The sequence below is a fragment of the Myotis nattereri genome (genome assembly GCF_964212035.1).
Source record: "Myotis nattereri genome assembly, chromosome: 11".
NCBI classification, from domain to species: domain Eukaryota; kingdom Metazoa; phylum Chordata; class Mammalia; order Chiroptera; family Vespertilionidae; genus Myotis; species Myotis nattereri.
In genome coordinates, this window is record NC_138086.1 from 55,920,177 (window position 1) to 55,941,666 (window position 21,490).

At 38.8% G+C, this 21,490-nt stretch overlaps 1 protein-coding gene across 3 annotated transcripts in view; it reads right to left on the reverse strand.

The window, feature by feature from the left end:
• Positions 1 to 21,490, reverse strand: part of SNX13 (sorting nexin 13) — a 102,172-nt gene that overhangs the window by 68,355 nt on the left and 12,327 nt on the right. For 2 of the 3 annotated variants that reach the window (XR_013996567.1, XM_081101884.1), the window contains exons 2-5: positions 12,384 to 12,496; positions 8,339 to 8,441; positions 5,672 to 5,761; positions 4,208 to 4,329 (exon numbers count right to left, since the gene is read on the reverse strand). Coding sequence is in view for 2 of the 3 variants with exons in the window: in XM_081101884.1 (XP_080958010.1) it covers positions 4,208 to 4,329; positions 5,672 to 5,761; positions 8,339 to 8,441; positions 12,384 to 12,496 (428 nt within the window). In the remaining variant the exon portion in view is untranslated. Of the gene's footprint in view, positions 1 to 4,207; positions 4,384 to 5,671; positions 5,762 to 8,338; positions 8,442 to 12,383; positions 12,497 to 21,490 lie in introns of those variants that run through there. The other variant, XM_081101885.1, reaches the window with a different exon arrangement.

A 21,490-nucleotide genomic window follows, 5' to 3' on the forward strand; every position in this document is an offset into this window, starting at 1 on the left:
TAGTGAGAGAAATGGCAAAACTTTCAGAACATACCCCCTCTCATTCCAGAAACAATGTTACAATTACTACCATAACCATGAATCTTGGGACATACATCATATCCATACTTCTTCCCCCAAGGAAAAACCCTTCAGGATGGAACACAGTGGCATTAGAATATATCTTCTTTCTGCTAATCTTGGGGTTAAGGGGAATAAAAATGGAGGGAGTTAGAAACCACTTTTCACTTTTAAGAGCAATAAGGTTCCTTATTCATTTGTAGCTCCTTACTGTTTCTACCACCTAATCTTACGCCCCTTCATAGAACTTTGCTCATACTTTGTCTCTTTTCTAGCATTTCCTTTATCCCTGTCTACCTCAATATATCCATTCTTGAAGACCAGTTTTGACTTCAATCCACATGAGGTCTTCGTCAGTTACCCTGGTCTACTCTATCTCCAGATGAAAATTTGCTCTCAGTACCAAACAAATGATGACTTTATTTCTCTCCATTTCATGTACCTTAATTTTATCTCCCCACAGCGCCACACACACACAAAAAAAAGGAATGAAAGCTAAGATAGGGTCAAAGAATCTTTATATATATCCTAGGAACATAAAACGTAACAAAAATAGTAACCAAGATAGCCCTGGCTGAGTGGTTAAATTGGTTGCAACATCGTACCATACACCAAAAAAGATTGCAGGTTCAATTCCCAGTCAGGTCAGGGCACATATCTAGGTTGAGTTCGATTCTCTCATCGGGGCACATATGGAAGGCAACCAATTGATGTTTCTCTCTTTCTCTCTCCCCTTCCACTCTCTCTAAAAGGCAAAGGTAAAATATCCTTGGGTAAGGATTAGCAACAACAAAAAAGTGCTCTAGAAAGGACTTCTTCCTCAAACTGCTACTAGAATAACAGGTGCTATACTAATGCTAACTTAAGATATTATCATTCCAAAGTACTATCTCAAATGTGATGTAATTTAATCCTAACAACCTGATAAATACTATGGGTGATCATCAGATTCAAATAATTTATGTGTTTTGCCTAGTCAAGGCTATAGAGCTTAATAAATAATAGAGCTAAAGCTCACAATCAAGACTTTAAACTTTAAGTATGTCCTCTTCTTCCTGTTGTCTCAAAATTAGCATTTCAATTTGTGCTGATATTCTGTAATTGTTTCTCCAAGGTGATGAATAAATATAAATATTAAGTTCTAAATTTTTTCTAAGTATAAGCCCTTTTTAAAAAATGAAATCTATGGAAGCACTCAATAGGGTAAAAAAAGTTTTGCATACATTTTCAGATCTTCATGAGCCCTGATTAATAACCCTATAGAAGATTATTTCGTGAAGGATAGGGGTGATAACTTATGCTCTTGTTGTATGCTTCCCAGTGCATGGCAGAAAGCACAGAACAAGATTAAGAAATATTGGAATGATTGTAAAAAGTCCATTTTCTTGATATTGACATTGGAAAAAGTCAAGAGTTTCTATTAAGATGAACATTTTAGCAGTAATAAAAAAATGATGAAAAGAAGAAAGGACAAATGATAGACAAATATAAAGTAATTCAGCCCAACCAGTGTGGCTCACTGGTTGAGCATTGACCTATGAACCAGGAGGTCACAGTTCAATTCCTGATCAGGGCACATGCTTGTGTTTCAGGTTCAATTTCCAATAGGGGGCATGCAGAGGGCAGCTAATCAATGATTCTCACTCATCACTGATCGTTTCTCTCCCCTCTCTGAATAAAAATATATTATAAAAAAATAAAACTATTCAGAGAGAAGGCACAAACAACTGCAGAGCCTTACTGTATGCTAGGAGCTTTACTTCATATTATTTTTAGCCTGAAAATAGCCTCTAAAGTAGTTATTATCAGTCTTTTAGAAGACAAAACCACGGCTTATAAGAAGCTGATTAATTTGCCCAAAGCTTAAGGCCAATGAAAAAGCAAAAGATAAATTCAGATCAATCTAGGATGGAAGAAATCTGGCTCTTAGCCTGTAATCGCCCAATTATTTAGCTTGATAGCATAGAAGAATAGAAGAATGTATTTCAAGAATCTAAGTGAGAAAAAGAAGGATTGGCTAGAAAATAACTTTCAGATTTGAGTGTACTCATGGCCATGACATGCAGCCTAAGGCCTTGATGATACTGGTTAGTAAGAAAATCTTTATGTGTATTGGGAAGCAAAATCTTTGATAAAAATAAAAAAATAAAAAGACTGTAAACTCAAAGAAAAACAAATCCTTTCTTTCAAAAATAAGTAATTTCTGGGTATGAAATGGCCCCCTCAAAGAATCAAGTACAAGGATATAAACCAAAATATTTTGTTATATGGGAGATACTATACAAGTGGCTGTATCTTAAAGCAAAATCACCAAAACACACTTCTCTCCTATAAACAAATAATAAACTGAATAGTCTCCAATAACTTACGTTCTTTTGGTTTCTTCTTTCATTAAGAGGACTTCCATTAGGTATATACCAAAAGTAAGAAAAACTAATTTCCTCAGCACTCAAATAAAACAGAGTATCTGGGTAAGGAGGAACAAATTATCAATAAGGGGGTTGAAAGACTTTGAAACATGACTGGACCCCAGGAAGAAACAGACCTAGAGACTAAGAGAACAGGGCTTAATCAAAATAAACATTCTGTAAATGTAAAGATTAAATTTAAAGGAATAATTTAAAGGTTTTTAGGGTTCTAATTCTATAATCCAAGTTATCTATAATCTACTTTTCAACTTACCTTTTAATATAGTGGACCCTTAAACAACATGGGTTTGAATTGCACAAGCCTACTGATATGCAGATTTTTTAAAAAACTGTATAGTACTAATAATATATTTTCTCTGTATTATGATTTTCTTAATAACATCTCTTTTCTATAGTTTTATTATAAAAATATCTACAATAACAGATAAATATGTAAATTTACTGTACCCCCACAATGCCCACAGCCAATCAGGAGGGAATATGCAAATTAGCAAGACAAAGATGGTGGTGGCCACGGAGCCAGCCGGAGTGGGCTGGAGGCTTGGGTTGCCCCTGGCAACCCAAGCTTCCTGTCTGCCCTGGCTGGCCGCTGAAGGAGGGGCTTGTGGGCGGCGGCCACGGAGCCAGCCTGAGCGCACAGGAGGCTTGGGTAGCCTGGGCCAGCCACTGAAGGAGGGGCCTGCACACGACCCTCAGCCCCTCACCCAGGCTGGCCACGCCCCCATGGGGTGAGGGTCCCCGATGGGGGGCATGGCCAGCTTGAAATCAGCCCTCAACCCCTCACCCAGGCTGGCCACGTGTCCCCAGTGGGGACCCCCACCCCAATGGGGGCATGGCTGTCCTGCAAACCACCACAGGCCCCTCGCCCAGGCCATGCCACTGCCTAACGGAACCCCCACCCTGATCTGGGACACCCTTCAGGGCAAACCAGCTGGCCCCCATCCATGCAGCAGGCCTCTATTTATACTAATAAAAGGGTAATATGCTAATTAGACTGGGAGACCTTCCAGGAGACCTTCCGGATGTTCATCTGGACAAAGCCATGGTGGCGGGCCAAGGTAGAGGTGATTAGGGGCCAAGAGGGGAGGGCAATTATGGGTGATCAGGCTGGCAGGGGGGCAGTTGGGGTGAGCAGGCCATCAGTGGTCAGTTGGGGGCGATCAGGCCAGCAGGGGGGCAACTGGGGGTGAGGAGACCGGCAGGGGGTAGTTGGGGACGAGCAGGCCAGCGGGGAGGGCAGGTGAGGGCGAGCAGGCTAGCAGGGGGAAAGTTGGGGCAAGCGAGCAGGCGGGGGGGGGGGCAGTCAGAGGCAAGCAAGCCGGCATGCAGAGTGGTTAGGGGCAATCAGGCAGATGAATGGTTAGAAGCCAGCAGTCCCGGATTGCGAGAGGGATCCCAGATTGGAGAGGGTGCAAGCCGGGCTGAGGAACACCCCCCCACCCCACGCACGAATTTCATGCACTGGGCCACTAGTAATATATAACAAACAAAACATGTGTCAATTGACTGCTTGTTCTTGGTAAGGCTTACAGGTTGGGGGAGTCAAGTCACATGTGAATTTTCAATTGTGCAGGAGTCAGCATGCCTAACCCCCAAGCTATTAAAGGGTCAACTATAATTAAGTTTCCCCTCCTACTTAAGTTATTTCACTATTGGTACGAACAATATAAATTTTTCAGAAAAAAAAAAAAAAAAAAAAAAAAAAGCAGTGACCTTACCTAGTAGCAAACTGAATGAGTGCATTTTGAAGAGTCTGTCTAATTTCAAGAAGAAAAGATTCATCATCACTTAGTGTATAATACCAATACTGGACATAATCCCTCAAGGAAAACTGGATAACCTAAAACAAGAATATTGGGGGGAAAATACAACTATTTAGGATTTTAAAAGTAACAGGCAAACTAAAACCTAAAGGATTATTTGCCAATTGATAATTATTCTCTATACACTAAATTGTGGTGGTAAATAACTGCTTTTATTTTAAAAGCATCAATATGCCAAAAACTATTTCCAAAATTTTAAAATTATTTTGGTATCCCAATTCATTAGCTTCCCAATTTTTTTTTAATTAGCTATCTATGGCAAAGCCCACTCCAAATTCACAAAGACGGTGCCTGCAAAAAAGTAAACTTTCAATGTTATTATATAATGAAGAGTTTTAAGCAGTTTGATTTAATAAGATGAAAAGTAATGCCAATGGACCCTAATTCTCCAAAAAAACCCCACAATTTTTCCAAGATTATATCTTCAGATTCCTTTCAAATTACAAAAATGACATAGTTCACTTAATTCTAACACCTTCTATACTGCCAGCAGTATTAAGTTAGCCAATAAATAGCACATAATACCACTTAATTTATAACATTTTTGTAATTCAGATAAACTAAACATGGGTTTATCTATCAAATGACTGTTAGAATTTTAAGATACACATTACTTATAATAATCATGTAATTTTAAAAAAATCAATGAAAAATATTTGGGGAGGAGAATATTTTTAATTCTAACTTTTTTTAAAAACATTTAATCACCTTTATTTGTTTATTGTTTGTTTGTCTTTGTTAATCCTCACCTGAGGATATTTTCCCATGGATTTTTAGAGAGAATGGATGAGAGAAGGAAAGACAGAAATATTGATGAGAGACACACACATCGATTGGTTGCCTCCCGCACAGGCCCCAGCCAGGGTTGGGGACTGAGCCTGCAACAGAGGCACATGCCCTTGACCGGAATCGAACCTGTGACACTTCAGTCCGCAGGCCAATGCTCTATCCACTGAGCCAAACCAGTCAGTGCTTAATTCTATCTTTTGAATGTTGTTGAATTGAAGAAAGTATATGCACTTTACCAAGTAATAAAACTAGTAGGGAATTATGTCTGATTTACCAAAGCACTAAGTTTGTTCACTAGCTAAAGATTATACTTTAACTATAAAATAACTAAAAACATTATCAAATATGTCAGTAAAAACTTTTTTTCTAAATGCAAAATCAATCAAAAGGCTTACTATTAAATACAGTAGCTCATTATAAATTAGTTCATAAATAAGGCAGCATCTTTAAATTTAGAACCAAGGGTAAAATTATATTTCTAGCATGTTACATAAATAGCAAAATTATTTTCAAAAGAAATACACCTAGCACACAATATATGGAATTCAAATACCACATACTGAAACTCACTTGCTGGAGAGGTTCATCAATTATATTGGCACCAGTTAATCTTCTATCGATCTTTATAGTCCCGGCTTCACGTTTCATTTCTTCTAAACACTTAAAGGAAACCATCACATCTTACTGCATAGTTTCTTGATTTAAAATCTCTGTGGTTTACTTCTAACTGAATATTCATTGTAACTTTCCTGTCATTATCTTCAAGTACATAAATAACCTCATTTCTTGATACTCTAGTAAAAACCAAACACTACTTCTCAAGTTAGCAAAACTACTAACCAAAAATAAAATTCTACTCTTAATTTCAAAAATGTAATAAAATCTGAAAACATTATTTAGAATTTGAGAAAACTGAAAATATACAGAGATAATGTTGACATATTTCAATGAAACTTTAAACCATAAGTTAGTTTAACTGAGTTAAATTATTAATTTTCCTCTTCCCTTTTTCCCCTCCCAGCCCAAAATAGTTGGCAACAATATCCATTAAGTTAATTTTACTTAGGGATGATTTTTTAACAACTAAAGAAAATTAATTTGTTCATTTCTCTGTCGTCTTCAGAAAGATCAGTTGTCTGGAAACAAGATGAAAAGTAGTGGTTCACTCTTCAATTAAAAATAAAAACCAAAGCCTACTTATATATATTTACTAGAGGCCCAGTGCATAAATTCGTGCACGGGTGGGATCCTTTGGCCTAACCTGAGATTGGGGTCGGCTACCAGGGGGAGGGACCGCGGAACGATGGCCGGCCACAGGAGGTTGGCTGTGGGAGTGCACTGACCACCAGGGTGAGATCCTGTGTTGAGCATCTGCCCTCTGGTGGTCAGTGCACGTCATAGCAACTGGTCGAATGGTGGTTTGTTTGCTTAGGCTTTTATATATATATATATATATATTTATACATATAAAACATATGGTTCATGTTTATAAAACCTCTAAGAATTTCTCATAAAACATGCTTATAAAGCATTTTAGAAAAAGCAAATCAAAATCACTATTTTTTAGACCATCTACTAAAATATATTATGAATACCAGTCTTGACTATGATATATTACTGTTTGGGATCTTACTTTTTAATTGACTTTTAGAGAGTTGAAGGGAAAGGGAGGGAGAGAGAGAAACATCAATGTGAGAAGGAAATATCAATTGGCTGCCTCCAGCACACCCCCCAGAGGTAATGGAGCCTGCAACCTTGGCATGTGACCTGACAGGGGATTGAATCAACCTTTCAGTGCTTGGAATGATGCCCAACCACAGGGGCCAAGGCTGGGATCTTAATTATAAAATATTCCCATCTTCTATTTATCACTCAAATGAATGGAAACTACAAATGGCTGAGAATTGATTCAAAAAAAGAAAAGGTTCATTTCCTCAGAAAGATTTATGAGCAAACTCAAAGAACACATTAAAAGGAGTCATAAAGAAGGACAAAAAAGTTTCAGATTATTTTAAAAGTTACAGTATTAGAAAAAATTATTAATATGAAAATCAGTGGGATAGGGTTATTTCAGTAATGTAAAATAATACTTTATATATTACTTTCTCTGCATCTCCTACACCTTAGCACAAATTGAACAAAATAATAATTGAAAGTTAAATTCCTAGCAGCAGCTCCAGACAAATTGTCTCTCTTTATAAAAGGTGAAACTATCCCCATCCTACAATAAAAATTGAGACAATGCAAAACTGAAGCCTATCTATCTTACTCAATTCCAATTTTATTTATATGACACTAGAGGCCTAGTACACGAATTTGTGCACGAGTGGGGTCCCTTGGCCCGGCCTGAGGTATTGGGCCGAAACTGGCTCTCTGACATCCCCCGAGGCATCCCAGATTGCGAGAGGGCACAGGCCAGGCTGAGGGACCCCACCAGTGCACAATCGGGGCCGGGGAGGGACGTGGGAGGTTGGCCAGCCGGGGAGGGACTACAGGAGGGCTCCAGAACGTGTCTGGCCTGTCTTGCTTAGTTCCAATCAGCTGGACCCCAGCAGCAAGCTAACCTACTGGTCAGAGTGTCTGCCCCCTGGTGGTCAGTGCACATCATAGCGACTGGTCAACTGTCTGCCCCCTGGTGGTCAGTGCACATCATAGCGAGTGGTTGAGCGGCCCTAGCATATCATTAGCATATTATGCTTTGATTGGTTGAACAGACAACCGAATGACTAGACACTTAGCATATTAGGCTTTCATTATATAGGATTGAAAAAAGAATTTAAAAAAGAACATTCAAGATGATATAAAATTGGCCCTAACTTATTAAAATTATAAATAATGCATAGCCTAATTGCAAGCTACAGTTTTCAAGTGAGTTAAATAAAAAGTATACCTTTTCTCCCTCTGGTTCCTTTGTTATTTATTTCATTCAAAACATTATATTCATTGACACAAATCATATATGTGATACTTTTAAAGTCTAGTTAAAGGATAGAAGAAAACACTCCAATTTTCTGTTTTTCCCCAAAATTTATATTCGCACTTTTAACATCTGACAAAGTTTAAAAGGTAACTTGTTAAAATGCATTTTTCTAGGCACAATCAGAAAGTCTCCCATAAATTTATAATGAATATGAATGAATTATAGAAAAATCTGCTAAGCCATAAATGGATGATCACATTTGTAGTTATCATTATGTAGAAGAGGACTGAGGTTTCACATTCCTTTACACTATTTACCTTAGGAATTCCAGTTGATGTTGGAGGAAGAAATGAGTGTTCACACTGCTCTAGGTACTTCTCTGAGTTTGTTTTTCCAAACAGAAGAGTAACCACAAAACCCCTGAAAAAAATTTAATTATAGATATGAAAACAAAATTTTACTATACTCTAACACATCTATTTTTTCAGATTTAATAGGTTATCATTCACTAAAATATCAGTTTGTGACTTTGACAAGGCAAGGAATTGACAGATTTTGCTATGCTCTGAGACTTAAATTAACTATCAACATTTGTAAATTTACACAATAATGCCTTTCCAAGTTTTCATCCAGAATAAAAAAATAAAAAAATCTCAGGCAACATTTTCAAACTGTAGGAAAATCAGCCCTCATTAAATAAGTAGGCTAGCTAATAACCAAAGACAAAAACAAATGAGATCTAAATCTATAGTTAAAACACCTCGTTGTATTGCTAATTAACATGAGATTTAATAACTTGTCAGTATGACTAAAACACAAAGGCTACATGTAAAATAGTGACCCAATTTATTATTTATTTAAATAAGCCTGGAATTAATAAAGGAAAATTAAACTCAAGTTAAACTCAAGTATTGACTAACTGCTATCAATATTTTCTATATTTAAAATTTACCAATTAACTCTAAGCACTACTAAGTAGACAGAAATTCCATCAGAAAGAAAACTGAATTTTAATTTTGTAATAATCATACAATAATCTTACAGTGATTCAAAGATTGTAGGGACAAGAAGGGAACAGTGAAAAATCATATATAGGCAGATTCAACTACTGAAGATTCTCAAGGCTCTCTGCTTTTTGTGGCTACCTGCCACTTCACTGCGCTTCAGTACTGGCATCACAAAAGCGGGGGGGAAAGTGGAAAGCATAAATAAAATAACATCAGCTTTTGTCATCAATTCTGTTTTTGTTTCATTTTAAAAGGCTGGTCTCAGAATTACCAGTAAATTTCATCTGTGTTGTAACTGATGTTAATATTAAGACTCACATTGGCTCTGTATTTCAGTTTTACCTGGTTATAAGCACAGTTACAGACACTATATAAAGTAAACAATGTACTTCTAAAAACATCATCTTGGAACAGACTAATAAAATATAAACCTTTGCCCAGAGTATGAAATTAGGGAAGTAGGCTAAAGCAAAGTCTGATCTTACAAAGAACCTAATAGCTTTAGCACTGAGGTTAAGTAAAAACAGGTAGAACAAATGATTGCATAACCAAACAAACATAATAGAATGCCATTAAATAACCTATAATACAGTATAAATGGTATGCCAAAGTAACAATCAAAAACAAAACAAATTCATCAGTGCTTTTCTTTCCAAAAGTATTCTTATAACTAGAAAATAAGGGATTAGCTCTAACTATATGCAAAATATATACATTTTCAACAACATTATAAATAAACTGCAGAACTTAAAAACTTAAGTGCTTTTAGCAAAAAATAAAATAGTGGTTTTCACAGAAAAATGTATTAATTCCTCTCAAGTTTGCATTTTAAGTAAAAAAAGAACAAAAACGTATTTTTAAAAACTTACACAATAAACCTACTAAAATTAAGAAATTATTTTAATTATATGAAATGTTTTTACTTGAGATTGTTATTTGAAAGCATATTTTTGCTTTTAAAATTCATAGCCATTAAACTATACTAAGTTAAAGAAGAGACAATATTCTTCATAACTACTGCCAAAATAAGAAAGACTTCCTTCAGGAATTATGGTACCCAGTGCCCATAACTGAATAACCTAGAAGTGCATAGTTAACTAATCTCCTTCTGAGAGGATTGCTAATATGTAAGTAAAAGTCCCCTATTGTGGCAGTGAGTTTCACTGGGATCTGGAACAGAACATCAATTTATGTAACAGCATGAACTTGAAATTTCACACCCTACCATGTGACTTAATATTATCTAGAGAGTTTTTAGTGGCTCTCCCACACTTTCCAATGTCCCATCTTATCTAAAAACTAGAGGCCCAGTGCACAAAATTCATGCACAGGTAGGGTCCCTAGGCCTGGCCAGTCATCAGGGCCAATCTGTGGGGCAACAGACAGGGCAATTGGGGGGCCCCTGCTGGCATCCACCTTGGCCAACCTGGCACCACCTACTTGCTAGCCCTGCCCCCCACCACTGCCACCAGTCGCCTCCCTCTGCAAGGCGACTGGCAGGGCGATCGGGGGGGGGGGGGGGGAGGGGGGGGAAGCCCCTGCTGGCACCCGCCTTGGCTGGCCTGGGGACTGCAGGCTGAAGGCAGCTCCTGTGTTGAGCGTCTGCCCCTGGTGGTAAGTGTACATCATAGTGACCAGTTGTTCCACCATTTGGTCAATTTGCATATTAAGCTTTTATTATATAGGATGTTTACATACTTTACAAGTATCCAAAAATGTTTTTGAAAATTATTCCTTAAAAAATTAGCAGATGCAAAGAGGAAACAGCAGAGGCTCCCGTGACTTTAAAATGAATGCACTCATCACCCTTTTCTCTTTCCTAAATTTTATGTAAAATAGTTTAGTCAAAAAGAAGTAATTCTCCACCTCTCCATCTTCCAAGGGTTCCTAGGGATCCTACCTTCCTCTATAAACCTAAAATTTCCTTCTTCTCTGAAGTATTGGAAAATCCTTCTCCTTCACTTTTGCCAAGCGCTTATTCAATTAGTGAAATAGAAGAAATCTATTCTTTCAAAGAAATACCTCAAGACAATCTCCTTTCCAATACGTAAAATCAGTTATAACCCTACACGGGAAAGGTGCAACCATGCAGCTCTGGCCTTAGCTTACGATTAAGGAATGTAATTTAGAAGCCAAATGGCTACAGATCTATAGTCTTCAATCATCTTTATAGTCAGTAAAGATATTCAGGACTCCATTTATCTGATTCCTATCACTTATTTCTTAATTGTTCAATACACAGTTATAGTATCTAAGCAATTCTAATAAAAATACTAAAACTAAAATAAAAATTAATTGTATGAATAGTCCTTTAATTCTCACTTGTTCAACAGTCAATGCACTCCCTATAAAAATGGCTATGCATTACTTTCAAACCCATATCGTGAAAGAGGTAATAGGTAGTTGATATATTCAGAAGCCACCCCTTTAGTGTCTTATACATTCTTTCAGGCCACGGTTTATATATGCTATTCAATTCAGTGAAGTCCGTTAAACCTGGGAATTCTCAAAATATATTTTAAAAGAACTCATAGGTATTTATTTCACAATTACAGAAATGTATCATCTATATATATATGTGTGTGTGTATATATATATGTGTACATATATATACACACACACACACACACATATGTGTTAACAACAAAATGCACATTTCAGCTAAGCTGATTAGAATACCTAAAATAAGAATCTCTCATCTATACACTCTCTTACATGTCTGATATCAAATATTCTGCATGGGAAGCTATACAAAATCATGACTGAAACCTCTCTTGTAAAGGTTTATCAAGGCAAGGTAAAAAGTATAAACTGCAAACCAAATAACCATGAAGGAAAAAACTGCAAATTCAGGTGTTTGAATTTTCTTTTTTTTTTTTTACATGTGTCCTTCTCCCCCCCCCCCCCCCGCCCCCCCCGCCCCGGTTGAATTTTCTTAACAAAACAATTAACATTGTTAGAAGTCTAATCAATAACACACTATCTCCATGTAAAACTTGATGTGTTATCCATATAACTTATCTTGTTACTATTATAATAAAGTAATTTCAACCTTAAAGGAGTAATAAAACCAAAAGGAATTTTTAAAAATCGTAAAAATTTTCCTTTATCACAAAGAAGTTTGTATCAACTATTTTATTTTTGAAGATGACTAACCATATTTCTGGCACAAATAATGACCATTACCATTTTATTTCTATAAGTGTGTCAATTTTATTTTTAAACTTTGGTAAAAACAATTTGTAAAAATAGCATTCATAATAAACTATACTTCCATTTCTCTTGGTTATTTTTTTCAATTTTGAAAAACAGAACATGACATATGAATTGCAAAATTATCACTGATTATACTTACCCACCCACAAAGCAGAGGATATAAAATGCCAAATAAAATATTACAAAGGGTCCAAAGGTTATCAGAGAAAGGACAACGCCAAGGCTTCCCCATCCCCATATGGACAGACTGGTCTGAAATAAAGCAAAAAAAAAAAAAAAGTTTTGAAAAATAAATATGAATTATAAAGGAACCAACAAAACTTTTATATAGTTTTAAATTTCTCCTTTTGTACATTTATAGTACTGTTTTAATTACTGTTAAAATATTTACTTTTGAAAGTGTTAAGTACACTGTTGGAAATTTATCTCCAAGAAATGATATACAAAACCTGAATGTAGGAAGAGATTTATTCATAGAACATCAGTAATGATTTTTTAAAATCTGGTGAAAATGTAAAGGTGCAAAAATAAATAGTTATACACATTGTTAAATAATATGCTGGAATGAGAAATGATAAAGTATTTATAAAAACATTTGTGTATTTATATATGCAAAAGCATATGTAAAATGTAGACTAAATTTGTGCTTATTTTCAATGCTTCATTTCAAAGCTAAGTTGAAATATAACTATAGTATAACTTATTTTTTAAATTAACATTTCCAGGTAAGAAATCAGTATCTCACTGAAAATTGTGCTATTTTCAATTAAAACTGTGTGTAGAAATTTGTAAAATTATAATCACTAAACTTCCAACTTCCACTTAGCAAAATTTATCATGAGCGCAACAAAACATCTCCAAAATTTATCCATAATTTAAAAAACAACAAAAAAACCCTATTTCATTTAGAATCCAATAAAAATACTTTTGTTGAAGGCAAACTGGACTTTAGCAATTTAAGTCATTATGAATAAATACATGTATTCAATTCAACAAGTTATATCCATCTGCCTTGCACTGTGAGGTATACAGGGAAGCATTTGTCTCTTTCCATCAAGGAGCACAGAGAAGACTGTCTTATAGGAATGAAACAATTAGACACTGAACCAAAAGAAAATAATACAAAGCATTATAAGATGCTAAACTGAACAAAATTAATGACCAAAAAACTATGGAATAGACAGTAAGTGCTGTGAATTATGAGAGAAAGGACAGTTGTACAAGTATTTATTTATTCATTTTCATTCATTCATTCACAATCATTGAATGCTTCCTATGTGCTGGGGAAACCAGTGCATAAAACATATCCTGTAAGTCTACATTCAATAAGGGGAGAAAGATGAGCAGACCCTCATTAATTTTTTTAAAAAGCAAAGCAACATTATTTACACGAGGTTTGACTGCTCTCATGCTCCTACTCTATATCCTACAGTAGTCTCCATGAGAATCTGGATGTAATTTCTTGCTACTTGGAACTACTTTGCAGTGATTACTTGGTTGCAGTCCAAGCACTGCCATTTGGTCTGGGCCTGGATATGTCCTAGACCTGCATCTCCCACCTCTGGGGTTAGATGGAAAAATTTTCCTGGAGGATTATAAGGTACCATCACATCATTCATTGGCACTGAGTAATTTTGTAGCTGGAATTGGGCCCTGTGTTGTGGTCTTGCAATTATTAGTCCATATGCAGCCAAAATGCCTAATCCAGAAGTCTGTTCTGTTAGAAAGGGAAACAGAAAGTGACCTCCTTTGTGCTACAGGAGTTCCAGAAAAGGGGAATCTGATTACCTTATAGTGGGATCCCCTTGATGGTGTTTTTCAAAGCTTTTCTTACCAGTGTTTCTAAACATGTTGCACTTTCTTCACAGGCATATCATTTTGATGTGTTTTTCCCCCCAATCTTCTGGAAAAAGGGAATGGAGGCAGAAGTGGGTTGGGACAGTTAGGGCTCTGCCATCCTCCACTCTGGGTGTAGGATATATACATATCTTTTTAAGTTTACACACCAGAAAGGGAAAAAAGACAAATAAGTAAATAACTATATATTTCTATTAGATGGGAATAAGCATTATAGTGAAAAATAAAGCAATTTTATCTGGTTGATCTAAGAAGCTCTCAAAGATTAGATGATACATGAACAGAAATCTTAGACAGGATTTAAAGAGAAATTATAATATTGATTCTTCCTATTTTTCCATTTATGTCACTCAGTGTTTTTTGTTTTTGTTTTTTTTACTTTTTCTATGTAGTACTGGTACCACAGTACTGCCAGATGTCCAACTATGGGAAACAGATGCTATTTTCCAGGATTCACTCAAAGTCTTATCCATGGACTTCCCTGAAAAGAGTTCTTGTCAACTCTCAAGAAATCAGAAATGAGACTATTCACCTACCTCCTTCAGTGAGACTTCATCTCATAGTAGCAATATTACTCTTTCTTTACAGTTAAGATTTATGCTTGCTAGTCCGTTTCTCAAAATTAACTAATTAAGGATAAATTTTGATATATTCAAAGGTCTTCAAAATAAAACCAAGCAAAGTGGCTATCTGGGGATAAAGGAAGAGCGCTTGCAATGGGAGGACAACACCTGGGGGCTTTTCAAATACTCATAGTATTCTGCTTCTTAACCAAGTGCTTGCTTTTTAACCAGTTAACTGCCATGATATTTTGAATTTAATTAAATAAGTTTTGCCTCTTGCATCTATAGACGCTTATGGCAGTTAACTGGTTAAACTACATAAATGTTTTGTTCTTCTATTTGAATCATATCTTCCACAATTAAAAAACTTATCAAAAAAGAACCACAATTAAGTTAATGCGGGGAAGATTATTTAATGCAACAATTAGTTAATATGGAGATGCTCAACTGTCTAAAAATTCCTTTTCAGAATCTTATAAGTATGTTATGCACTTGAAAACAGTGGCAAATTCACCAAAAACAAACTCTTATTCATTCGCTGAACAAATATTTGTAAATACCTACCATGGTAGTGATTTAACAGTAAACAAAACAGACACTACAGTCACATTTCTTTTAAATCTTGAAACAACCCTTTCCTTAAGTAAGTTTGAAAGAAATTTTCATATTCTAGAGACTAATAAAATTAAACAATTCCAATCAAGCAAGTGTGGTGCTCATTTAATCAGGTAACCTGCTCATTGAAACATCAGAATAGGGAACTGTTCAAAAATAAGAAAGCTTTATGTTATTCTTAGTGTTCCCACCTATCCTATCTAATAAAAGAGAAACATGGTAATTAGCGTACGACCGCTACCCTTCCGACTGGCTAATCAGGGCGATATGCAAATTAACTGGCAGCCAAGATGGCGGCCAGCAGCCAGGCAGCTGACCCGAACAGGGAGGCTTGCTTGCTTCAGTGATGGAGGAAGCCAAGCTTCCCCGCCTGCCTTGCGGGCCTCTCAGCTGCATTCTAAGCAACACTGTAACAAATATCGAAGCTAAACAAAACCCGGGCTTCAGCCAGCAGGACCGCAACATTGTTTCAAACACAGAAGGTAAACAAAGGCCAGAAACCTGCTTTCAGCAGCGGAGGTCTCATAGCTGGAGCCAAGCCTCAGAGCTAACGCTGGGAATAAAAAAAAAAAAAAAAAAAGGAAAAATGGACAGGTTGGGAGCTTCAGTCACCCGCCAGCCTGAAAACAGCCCTCAGCCCCTCACCCAGGCTGGCCAGGCACCCAAGCAGGACCCCCATCCTGATCCAGGACACCCTTCAGGGCAAACCAGCCGGCCCCAACCCGTGCACCAGGCTTCTATCCTATATAGTAAAAGGGTAATATACCGCCCAGCACCGGGATCAGCGTGACAGGGGGCAGCGACCAAACGCCCTGATTGCCCTGTGGCTCTGTGTGTGACAGGGGGTGGGGCCACAACCTCCCTATCCGCCCTGCTCTGTTCGTGACAGGGGAGAGCTCCTCAACCCCCTGATCAGCCCTGCTCTGTGCGTGACAGGGGGGAGCTCCCCAACCCCCTGATTGTCCTGCGGCTCTGTGTGTGACAGGGTGCGGCGCCCCAACCACCACCATCGGCCCTGCCCTGAGTGTGACAGTGGCAGCACCCCACCCCCCTGATCCCCCTTGCTCTGTGTGTGACAGGGGGCGGTGCCCCAACTCCCCTATCGGCCCTGCTCTGTGAGTGACAGGGGGGAGCTCCTCAACCCCCTGATCGGCCCTGCTCTGTGCGTGACAGGGGGGAGCTCCCCAACCCCCTGATGGGCCCTGCTCTGTGCATGACAGGGGGGAGCTCCCCAACCCCCTGATGGGCCCTGCTCTGTGCGTGACGGGGGAGCTCCTCAACCCCCTGATCGGCCCTGCTCTGTGCGTGACAGAGGGGAGCTCCTCAACCCACTGATCGGCCCTGCTCTGTGTGTGAAAGGGTACGGAGCACCAACCCCCCTGATGGGCCCTGCTCTGTGCATGATAGGGGGCAGCGCCCCAACCCCCTGATCAGCCCTGCTCTGTGTATGACAGGGGGTGGCGCCGCAACCTCCCTATTGACCTTGCCTTGAGTGTGACAGGGGGCGGTGCCCCAACCCCCCAATCGGCCCTACCCTAAGCGTGACTAGGGGTGGCATCGCAACCTCCCGATCCACCCTGCTCTGTTCATGACAGGGGGCGGCACCCCAACTACCCAATCGGCCCTGCTCTGAGCCCGACCAGGGGCTGCACCTAGGGATTGGGCCTGCCCTCTGCCACCCGGGAGCAGGCCTAAGCCAGCAGGTCGTTATCTCCCGAGGGGTCCCAGACTGCGAGAGGGCACAGGCCCGGCTGAGGGACCCCCTCTCCCCCCCGAGTGCACAAATTTTTGTGCACCGGGCCTCTAGTCTATATATATAAAAGCCTAAGTGACTGTTATGACCGGTTTACCAGTCACTATGACAACGCACTGACCACCAGGGAACAGATGCTCAATGCAGAAGCTGCACCCTGCTGGTCAGTGCGCTCTCACAGTCCTCTCCCCGCAGCTGACTGGTCTCGATTGGCCCTGATCACCGGGCCAGGCCGAGGGACCCCACCCATGCATGAATTCGTGCACCAGCCGAATATATAGTATATCTATACTAATAAAAGGGTAATATGCTAATTAGAGCAGACATCTTCCAGACGTCCATCCGGGCATCCATCTGGACAAAGGAGAGGTAGGCCGCAGCTTAGGCAGCCACAGCAGCTGCGAGGGCCTGGGCTCAGGCAGCCATGGTGGCCAGCAGTGGCAGCAGCAGCGGGGTGATGGGGGCAGCGGTGCCTTCCCGATTGGCCAGGTCGCCTTCTACAAAGAGAGGCCAGACTGCGGCTTAGGCCGGGGGCGAGGCAGAGGTGGTTAGGGGTGATCAGGCCAGCAGTGGAGCAAGTTAGGGGCGATCAGGCCGGCAAGGGGGCAAGTTAGGGGCGATCAGGCTGGCAGGGGGGCAAGGTAGGGGCAAACTCTTTTCAGGCCCACAGGGGGGCAAGTTAGGGGCAATACCTGAAGGATTGGGCCTAAACCGACAGTCGACACCCCCCGAGGGGTCCCAGATTGGAGAGGGTGCAGGCTGGGCTGAAGGACCCCCTACCCCCGTGCACGAATTTCATGCACCAGGCCTCTAGCATATATATAATTGCCTGAAATTATAATCTTATTTGGTGAGATTAAGAAAAACATTTGCCTTGCCCCCAAGCATGTCAAACTCGTGGCCAGCAGGTGCATGCCTCATTTATTTAAATGCTTGCCTGGTTTGGCTCAGTAGATAAGAGTGTTGGCCTTCAGACTAAAGGGTCCTGGGTTCAATGCCAGTCAAGGGCACATGCCTGGTTGTGGGCTCAATCCCCAGTAAGGGGCATGCAGGAGGCAGCCTATCAATGATTCTCTGTCATTATTGATGTTTCTATCTATCTCTCCCTCTCCCTTCCTCTCTGAAATCAATAAAAGTATATTTAAAAAAAAAAACATTTGTATTAATACCATTTAAAAAGCTTAAGTTATAATTATTTCCTCAGATAATACAGGATAAAATTTAGGACAATTTGGTACTATATCAGAAACCTTTTACAAATTCAAACAGGTATTACTCCAGGAGCGGACTTAAAATGAAAGCCAAAAAAAACCCAACCAAAACAGGAATAAATCTACATTACAATGATTTACATTAAAGTAATTCTTGATAGATTACCATTTTCTTCTCTAAATATAATACTTAATACTGAAATATCCACACTGGCAGGTGTTCTAGATCAGCCGTGGGCAAACTACATATCCTATTCTCATTTACTTCTCAAAACTTAAGAAATAAAGTTAGTATAGCATAGTGCTCAAAAAGCATGGACTCTGGAGTTAGAGTTATCAGAGTGCAAATCTCACCTCTGATATTTATTTATTAGCCGTGTAGCCACTGTATGATTTGCTCACCTCTGTCATGTGGTTGTTGTGGGGAGTAAACGAGTCCATGATGCAATGATCAATGTTAGGCTAATTACTATTATTATTCCTAGCTTGACGAGAAATTAAGATACATACAAAAATGCAGGTCTTAACCCAGCTGTTAAAAGTACGCTGGCCCTGGCTAGGTAAACCAGTTGATTTGAGTGTTGTCTGGATGTGCCAAGGTTTCGGGTTTGATCTCCAGTCAGGGTACATACAAGAATCAACCAATGAATGCATAAAAGGGTAGAACAACAAATTGATGTCTGTCTCTCTCTCTCCCCCTCCCTCCCTCCGTCTCCCCAATGCTCTCTCCCTTACTCTCTCTCAAATAGATAGATAGATAGATAGATAGATAGATAGATAGATAGATCGATAGACAAATTTTTTTTAAAGCACCCTTTTGATATAGCCTAAATCCCCATGACCCATCATAGGCTTCATCTACTTGGTGTCAGAGCCTAGAAAAGTTACCTTTAGTTTCGTAATTCAAACACATGAAATAAGGCCACTGCATACAAATTTTAAAAAGTATAAGAGCTTTGCCCTGGCTGGTTTGGCTCAGTGGATAGAGCATCAGCAGACTGAAGGGTCCCAAGTTTGATTCCAGTCAAGGCAAGGGCCAGTGCCTGGGTTGCGGGCTCGATCCCCAGTGGGGAACATGCAGGAGGCAGCGGATCGATGATTCTTTCTCATAATTGATGTTTCTATCTCTCTTTCCCTTCCTCTCTGAAATCAATAAAAAATACTTGAAAAAAAATAGCATATATTTGCTTAGTAAAAGCAGTGGGTTTTAATTACTAGTTAACAAGATATACTTTAATCATGCAAAAGTCTTATTTTCCACTTAGCATATAATTTGTATTTCTATATTAAGCTGTTACCAAATTTACTACTTAACTATTTATTTATCCTGACCAAAAATATATTGAAAAATTTTTAATTCTTCATTCAAAGGTGATTTCAAAGCTTATTTGCATAACTAAGGTAGCTCTTGAAGATAGTATTATACTTCAAATACCTTGTTTTAATTTTAAAAGAAAATTAAATTTGTTGTACATTGTTGAGTGATGTCTGATGTTCTTCTCATTTTCCAAGTTTATAAGTTCAAAAAAATTGAGTTACATGTCAAATTAATAAAATGAGTTAATCAATTTATTCTTAAAACAAATTTGAATCAGTTTAACAATTATAAATTTCTAGGCTCAGATACAGTTTATACTCTAATCTAGGCTGAGTGGTTTCATTGTGAAACTCATTTTGATTCTCTATGCATGAATTTCTAATGTATAAATAAATAAGTTTGCTTAGGTAATATATAAGGTCCCTTTTCACTTTTCTAAATTTATAACAATTCTTATACATTAAAAAAAATGACACCTATCAGTCGTAGCTTAGAAATCTGAAACTGAATTAAAAATGTTCCTAAAAAGCATGTAGTGGAAAAGTAAAGAAATAGTAAAGGCTTTGTTAGGTACAGCAGTGTCAAACTCTCACAAGCAGCATGTCAAAGTGAGCAGAGCAATGCTATGCTAAACTGACCAAGCCTTGACACTCTAGTCCAGCCGTGGGCAAACTACAGCCGCGGGCCGGATCCGGCCCGTTTGAAATGAATAAAACTAAAAAAAAAAAAAAAAAAAGACCGTACCCTGTTATGTAATGATGTTTACTTTGAATTTATATTAGTTCACACAAACACTCCATCCATGCTTTTGTTCCGGCCCTCCCGTCCAGTTTAAGAACCCACTGTGGCCCTCGAGTCAAAAAGTTTGCCCACCCCTGCGAGTCTAGTCTCTGCCTGCTGGTGTCAAAACAGATGGGCCTCTAACCACTTCAGCCTGGAACTCTGGGCCTGTCCATGGGTCTTGAAGATCCAACCACCTTCACATTGAAGCCAAATCCCTTAACAAAGAGAAGAGTACTTTCAATGAAGTTCAACCCATTAAGGTCTATCAACCACTATGGGATTGCTAAAACTATTTTCCAGGCTAACTCTGAACCTAATATGCCCTGTTATCTTTGGTCACCCCCAAGAGCTAAATTTATTAGTCTTCTCATGTACTCTAATCACTATACTGTTCTTGTTTTTCCTCCTCTAATTTTCCACTGTTTCCCTCCCTACCAAAGCTTCCCTCTAGGTTTACTATGTTCCATAAAAAACAAACACATTAGTATCCTCAAATTTTTCAGTTTACTTTAAGTAAAAGCTGCTTCTCCTGCAATCCTCTCAACTTCATGATGCAGGATCACAGTCCCAAATATAGCTCCCAGCCAGTTTCCTGTAAAAAAGTCCTCCATGTGCAATTCCTACACAGTAGAACTACCTGGGAGCATTTTAAAATCCCACTGCCCAGGTTACACTCTATACAAAGTAAATCAGAATAGCTGGGGATGGGAGCTAACCACTAGAATTCCCACTGTGCAGCAAAGTTAGAATGGAGCATTAGTAGTGTGTAAAGTTCTCCAGGTAATTCCAATATGCAGTCATTGTGAAAACCCCAAAGGACTCAAAACTCTTGACATGTGGCACACAACATTCTTCTCTATCCCGAGTACTACATACCTTGAATTACTTGAACATATATAAGGGTAATACATCCAACAGTCTATTTATAATATCATAAAGCATTTCGCCTCCACCATCTTTCATGCAATTCCACTTTAGGCACTATAGACCACCCTCTAACTTCATCACCACCTTATATTCTTCTGAATGAGAAGTTGGAAAATTAAAATCTTTTTTCCCTGGCCACAATCTTCCAGTTCTACATTAGTTACACCAACTGCCTCTATTTTTCATATACATTCACAGTTGTAGACACTAGATCAGGGG